The sequence below is a fragment of the Medicago sativa genome, chromosome 3 (genome assembly GCF_051527215.1).
Source record: "Medicago sativa cultivar Bolivia chromosome 3, Bolivia_mono, whole genome shotgun sequence".
Taxonomy (NCBI): Eukaryota; Viridiplantae; Streptophyta; class Magnoliopsida; order Fabales; family Fabaceae; genus Medicago; species Medicago sativa.
In genome coordinates, this window is record NC_140751.1 from 101438893 (window position 1) to 101446105 (window position 7213).

The following is a 7213-nucleotide window of genomic DNA, read 5'->3' on the forward strand; positions in this document are numbered from 1 at the left end:
TAACAGTCGACAACAGAAAACAGCAGCAACATACAACAATTAACAACGCTTGAATGTGTTAACATTCACATAAGGAATTAATTACATCAATATAAATATCATAAAACATCATTATAGCATTCATGCAGCAACACTTCTAATTTTCAGTCACCATAACAGACTTCTGGAGCTTATGAAAGCATCCCAAACAGCTCTCTAACTTACTTCTAAGGTCATCTCAAGACTACACGTGCGAAAGGATCGCATCGGGACAATTTTGGGCAACTAACAGCTTAACTCGCAGTGGCGAGTAACTTCACTCGCACTAGCGAGCAAAGTGTGCATTCTGGGTTCCTACGTATTTACTCGCAGTGGCGAGTTATTCTGCTCGCAGTTGCGAGCTCACAGGTCACTCGCAGTTGCGAGTTGCATTGCTCGCAGTTGCGAGTTCTGGGTTCTAGCTCGCAGATGCGAGTGTTCTTGCTCGCAGGTGCGAGCGATGAATGTCAGTACGGCCAGAAACCTAAAAATCACAACTTTTCACCTATATTCATGATTCCTTCATCCAAATAGCATCTAATTATCATCTTAAGTCATATCTAAGGTCTGTATACTAATTTTGCATCAATCTAACATCTGTTCTTGATTTATTCATCAAAATTGATCCTAAACCTAATTCTCAATTCTCACCAAAACTTAACCTAATCATGCTAAATTCATCCTATAGAATTATACCCTTAATAATATTGAAAATTAGTCTCACCCTTACCTGGTTATGATGAAATCGCAGCTCTCCCTCTGGTTCTCCTCTTTTCTGACTTTTCTCCCTTTTTCTCCAAAAACGTACGTATTATGTTTTCTAACTTTTGTTGTCTATTTATCTCTCCTAATTACTCTTATCACTACTAATTGCTCATCTCACAACACAGCCCAATTTTTAATATTTTTATTTTATTTATCAAATCTTATTTTATTTAATAATAAAATAAGTCATAACAACATAACAACTTCACCACAACAAAATATCCCTCATAATTCAGTTATAAATCATATAACCCATTCAACTTCATAAATCATAAAATTCACACATATCAGTCATGAAAATCACGTAAATCTTATATATAAATATATTTTTAAATAATCGAATAATTAAGACGGGCGTTACAACTCTCCCCAACTTATAGAATTTTCGTCCTCGAAAATTTACCTCAGATCAACGATCCTCACCCTCCGTCTGAGTACCAGATAAAGCAAACACCTTCCCACTAGCTTGAGCCTTCTTAGGTTTCTTGCACTGTGAACCCATGTGACCTTCTTCATTGCAATTAAAACACACCACATCATCATGCTTACACTCTATAATAGTATGTCCCTTTCTACCACAACGAAAGCATCGTTTCACCTCTCCAGTACAAGCATTACGCTTATGGCCCTTCTCACCACATGTGTAGCAAACAACCTCAGCATTAGTATCTTTCCTTCCCGGTTTCCTTTCATCATTCACCCTTTGACTATCCTTATCAGCAGGGGCATTGTAAGGCTTATAACGATTTTGTTGGTTCTTACTCTTCCGCTCATTCCTGATCTTGTAATGGGTTATAGTATCTTCTTCATAAATTCTGCAACTGCTCACCAGCTCGGAAAAATTACGGATCTGCTGATATCCAATGGCCCGCTTGATCTCAGGACGTAAGCCATTCTCAAACTTAATACACTTAGAAAATTCAGCAGTCTCAGCAGTGTAGTGTGGATAAAACTTAGCTAATTCCACGAACTTAGCAGCATACTCAGTCACCAACATTTCACCTTGCTTCAACTCAAGAAACTCAATCTCTTTCTTCCCGCGAACATCCTCCGGAAAGTACCTGTTTAGGAACTCCCTCCTAAACACAGCCCAAGTAACGACCGTATCATCTTGCTCTAAGTTTGGTAGAAGACTAACCCACCAGTCATCAGCTTCCTCAGATAGCATGTGCGTACCAAAACGCACCTTCTGATCATCAGTACATTGCATAACTCTGAAAATTCTTTCAACCTCCTTGAGCCACGTCTGTGCTCCATCAGGGTCGTACCTTCCTTTGAAAGTAGGAGGATGATTCCTCACAAAAGTCTCCAACATTCTCACATCAGCATTAACACCAGCACCAGCATTTGGTTGTTGTCCTATAGCTTGGGCCACGGCTTCCAAGGCAGCAGCCATCGCAGCATCATTTCTTCCAGCCATTCTAGTTCTCTTATAACAGATAAGATTTGCAGCTTCCAGTTTTCTTCACTGCGCAACACACAACAATTAGAATAACACAATAAGGGTATCCTAACTGTTAAAACGACACAACTTGACTCACTACTTGGCCGGACGGACCGACCTGCTCTGATACCAATTGTAACACCCCGTTTTCCCAACATAAAAATTTCATTAAAAATCAGAGTATTTTAATCACAACGGAATGTCACATACTTCATTTAAATCATAAAATGGATAATAATAATTATCCTTCAAATTCAACATCATGAAAAATCTTAAACTATTGCAGCGGAAAATAGTTCAACATTTAAAAGTCTTGGCACGCAGGCCTTATTGAAAAATCTCATAAATTAGTTCATAAAAGAGACACGTAAGGAATAGAAGTAAAAGCAAGCCCCCATCCCGTTACGTATCAGAGCACCTAGACACCAACTGAGAGTCCACTCATGAACGCCTCTAATCTTTATTACCTGCACATTACCCACGGTCGAGGCAACATATACACAAAAGGGGTGAGATTTCATAATCAATACATTAAGCATATAATCCAATAAAATGCATTTAACAACTTAAACATTAATAACATATCAACAATTAACAATTAGCATAATTTTTCATTACATAACAAATACAATCATCAATACCATTACTAATTCTCATCACAAATCATAATCAACTTAACACTCAACTTGACGACACAACTCATCCTTGACCATGCAACTCTATCAACTCGACAACATCTTGACAACTTAAACATCATGAACCTCTTGATATGCAAATGCATTTGGTACCAATACAGAGCATCAAGCTCCCAACCAACTTATATGAGCGTAAATAGGCTCTTCAGAGCATCAAGCTCCCAACCAACTTATATGAGCGTAAATAGGCTCTTCAGGGCATCAAGCCCCCAACATAGTGAGCAAAAGCTCCAGGGCATCAAGCCCTCACCAATCATGTGAATGACTAAGCATTCCAGGGCATCAAGCCCTCAACCAACTTATATGAGTATGCAATGGACTCAACTTCCAACAACTTAGACAACGACGTGTACAACTCATACGACTCATAATCATGGACAACTTCTTAAATTCCAACAACATAGACCGACTCATGCAACCTCAAGACACTAACAGTCGACAACAGAAAACAGCAGCAACATACAACAATTAACAACGCTTGAATGTGTTAACATTCACATAAGGAATTAATTACATCAATATAAATATCATAAAACATCATTATAACATTCATGCAGCAACACTTCTAATTTTCAGTCACCATAACAGACTTCTGGAGCTTATGAAAGCATCCCAAACAGCTCTCTAACTTACTTCTAAGGTCATCTCAAGACTACACGTGCGAAAGGATCGCATCGGGGCAATTTTGGGCAACTAACAGCTTAACTCGCAGTGGCGAGTAACTTCACTCGCACTAGCGAGCAAAGTGTGCATTCTGGGTTCCTACGTATTTACTCGCAGTGGCGAGTTATTCTGCTCGCAGTTGCGAGCTCACAGGTCACTCGCAGTTGCGAGTTGCATTGCTCGCAGTTGCGAGTTCTGGGTTCTAGCTCGCAGATGCGAGTGTTCTTGCTCGCAGGTGCGAGCGATGAATGTCAGTACGGCCAGAAACCTAAAAATCACAACTTTTCACCTATATTCATGATTCCTTCATCCAAATAGCATCTAATTATCATCTTAAGTCATATCTAAGGTCTGTATACTAATTTTGCATCAATCTAACATCTGTTCTTGATTTATTCATCAAAATTGATCCTAAACCTAATTCTCAATTCTCACCAAAACTTAACCTAATCATGCTAAATTCATCCTATAGAATTATACCCTTAATAATATTGAAAATTAGTCTCACCCTTACCTGGTTATGATGAAATCGCAGCTCTCCCTCTGGTTCTCCTCTTTTCTGACTTTTCTCCCTTTTTCTCCAAAAACGTACGTATTATGTTTTCTAACTTTTGTTGTCTATTTATCTCTCCTAATTACTCTTATCACTACTAATTGCTCATCTCACAACACAGCCCAATTTTTAATATTTTTATTTTATTTATCAAATCTTATTTTATTTAATAATAAAATAAGTCATAACAACATAACAACTTCACCACAACAAAATATCCCTCATAATTCAGTTATAAATCATATAACCCATTCAACTTCATAAATCATATAATTCACACATATCAGTCATGAAAATCACGTAAATCATATATATAAATATATTTTTAAATAATCGAATAATTAAGACGGGCGTTACACTTAGGGCTTAAGTCACGCTAAAACAAAGCCCATAAAAGGCTATAAATACCATCCTTGGAATCAGTCTCAAGGTATCTCATAAACAGTCTAAACCCTAAATACGATTATTGTACTCCTGCAAGTACATGTATGTTTATGGATTTCATTTTTGGTGGTGTTCGCGTTTGCTATGGAGTTTTATTTAGATAGTAAAGTTGGTTTTAGTTGTTGTTTTTTATGGGTGTTGAAGGTAGGTTTTGGTTAGGTAATATGTGTTTTATTATGTTTCTTTTGGTAGTTTCGTCTATCTAAGACGTCTTTATTTGTAATTTCTAGATTGCTTATTTCTATTCGTCTTGTGTAATGACATGATTTGTAATATATTTTGCCGTTTAAAAAAAACTTGAATTGATATTGTTTGCTAAACTTTTATTTAAAGGGTCATGTTAACTTGTGCCCTTAGGACACATGTTAAGCAACCCAAAAATGGAAACATTTTCTTAAATTTTGTGCATTCAATTATTGAAAAGTAAAAAAGTTAAAGTCAAATGCATTAATTACAATAGAATATTTCTATTTTGAATCATTAACTTGTGCCTTGAGGGCACAAGTTAACATTTCCCTTATTTAAATATATCTTGACCATAAGCAAATTATTGTAAAAATAATAATTGAGTCGTAAAAAAATACTGCAAAATGAAAGAGTTTTAAATCGAGCCAATGGTCCTGCCCTACCATGACTCCATTTTTTCAAGGGATTAAATAGAAAGATGTAACTTAAGTGTAGGTTTAAAATTTCCAACTAAAAATACTACCTGACTAAACGTGATGAATTTGTGTTGCTACCCTAGGTGATCATAACCCAACGGGGCAGGATTCCCTGCTGTAGAAAAAGCCCACAGTTACATACAGTTTTCGATCTCAGCTGTTCATCTCAGATCAAACGGTTGAGATTGAAACTGTGTGTTTTTAGTTAAAACAATTCTGACCATTCAATTGTGATCATATGGCTGTAATTGATTACAGCACCCTGCTGTTACAGCAGGGAATCCTGTTCCTAACCCAACTTCGATGAGTATTTTAGATTGAAAATGAATTTAAAAAAAAATAAAATAAGAGTTGGATGAGGATTCAGACTTCAGAGACCACCTATACCTATACCTATACCTACTAGCTAAAATAAAATAAAAATAAGAAGTGCAAGCAATATCAGCTAAGACCATCCCCAATGATGGTGTCTTTACCAATTAAGACACCGTACTTAATAGGTACCCCATTGAGGAATTTTTTTTTTGGGGTCTCTTAAGACCCGGGGTCTTATTTAAGACTCCCAACTTTAAACGGGACCCGCACGCTTTTAATATTAAAAAATTGAAATGTAGTGATATAAAGTTATTGATAGTTGATTAGTGGATCCCATTTAAGAACTTTGTGTGAGATCTGGGTTGGAGGGATTGAGTGCTTATTAGGTACTACTATTAAAAAATGATAAAAGAGTGATGAGTACGTGTGAGACCCATTTAAGTACCCAAAAATGAATGTCTCTATTGTGGATGCTCTAAGAATCACTCCTTCAATTTTTGGGTTTGGCAAATTGCATTAAGTAGAAGCCAGCGAAGAAGGAGGTAGGATCAGTGGTATATGTGGCTAAGAGATGTCATTTGTGATTTTAAGTCAGCTAGCTAGCGGTTGAGTGTGGAGGTCCACCACATTTTCTGGCTCCTACCTAATTAACACCCAACTGGCTTTTTATTTATTATATCAAGTGGGTCCCAAACAAAGGTAAAATAATGAATAATGTTTCAATCCGGTCATTTCTGGAGATTAATAAATCTCTTTGTTGTTAAACTTTTCTATTTTTGGACGAAGAAGTTAGTGTCTTTCATTTGAGTAGAGATTAAAGTTTTAGTGTTCACCAAAAAAAAAAAAAAAGAGATTAAAGTTTTAGTGATAATTGGACAGCTATCATCATATAACTGTGTAGTTGTCATTGTATAATTTATACTGTTTTTAAGATGAATTGTCATTTTATACTTGAGCGTTATATTTTTCTGTCTTGTGATATTAAGAATTACTACAAACTCATAGTATATTTTTCTCTCTAGTATAAAAATTCATTACTCCATTAGATTCTATTTATAAGAGAAATTCAAATCAACAAAAGTTGATGCATTTGGTTAAAAAATGAACCAGATACATTACCTTTTGTTAATTCAAATGTCTCTTATAAATAAGATCAAAGGAGTACTTCAATAATTTTTTTCAAATATAGTTTTTCTCTCTAGTATTACTTCCATGAATTTTGTTAATGGTTTCTATATATTTTTTGAGGTAAAAGCATGAGAGCATTTCACTTATTAAAATATATTCAATACAACTTGTGTATCAATCAAGATCTGAAAACCAGCTAATAGTGTGACGCCTTTGTTAAATCATAAACAACCTCATTTACTTGTCTTTCGCATAAACTCCACACTAAAGTTTACATAAAATTGTGAAAATGGGCTATAGGACGTTAGTCCTTCATTGTCACTAAACCTTGATTAAAAGACAAGCACATCAATTTGTTCTTCAATTTGAGTTTTTTTTTTCCTCTTCAATTGGGAATAAAAGATTAGTTTAGGGTTTCTAATTTTATACTCCAATTTTTTATTTATTTTAATATTAATTTGTTATTTAATTTTATGATTATATTTTAAATTTTAATGAAGTGGATATGATGTGTCAAAAGATGTGT

At 35.4% G+C, this 7213-nt stretch overlaps 1 protein-coding gene across 1 annotated transcript; it reads right to left on the reverse strand.

Annotated features, from left to right (window-relative positions):
* Positions 1-1143: 1143 nt before the first annotated feature.
* On the reverse strand, positions 1144-3450 carry LOC146943007 (uncharacterized). Its single transcript, XM_085757098.1, has one exon. The coding sequence runs from the start codon at positions 2201-2203 to the stop codon at positions 1193-1195; it is 1011 nt and encodes a 336-aa protein (XP_085613224.1). The 5' UTR covers positions 2204-3450; the 3' UTR covers positions 1144-1192.
* Between the last annotated feature and the right edge of the window lie 3763 nt (positions 3451-7213).

What these genes read in the sequence shown, in the direction of transcription:
- LOC146943007 (XM_085757098.1), bottom strand. Translation starts at nt 2,203, where the DNA reads ATGGCTGGAAGAAATGATGCTGCGATGGCTGCTGCCTTGGAAGCCGTG.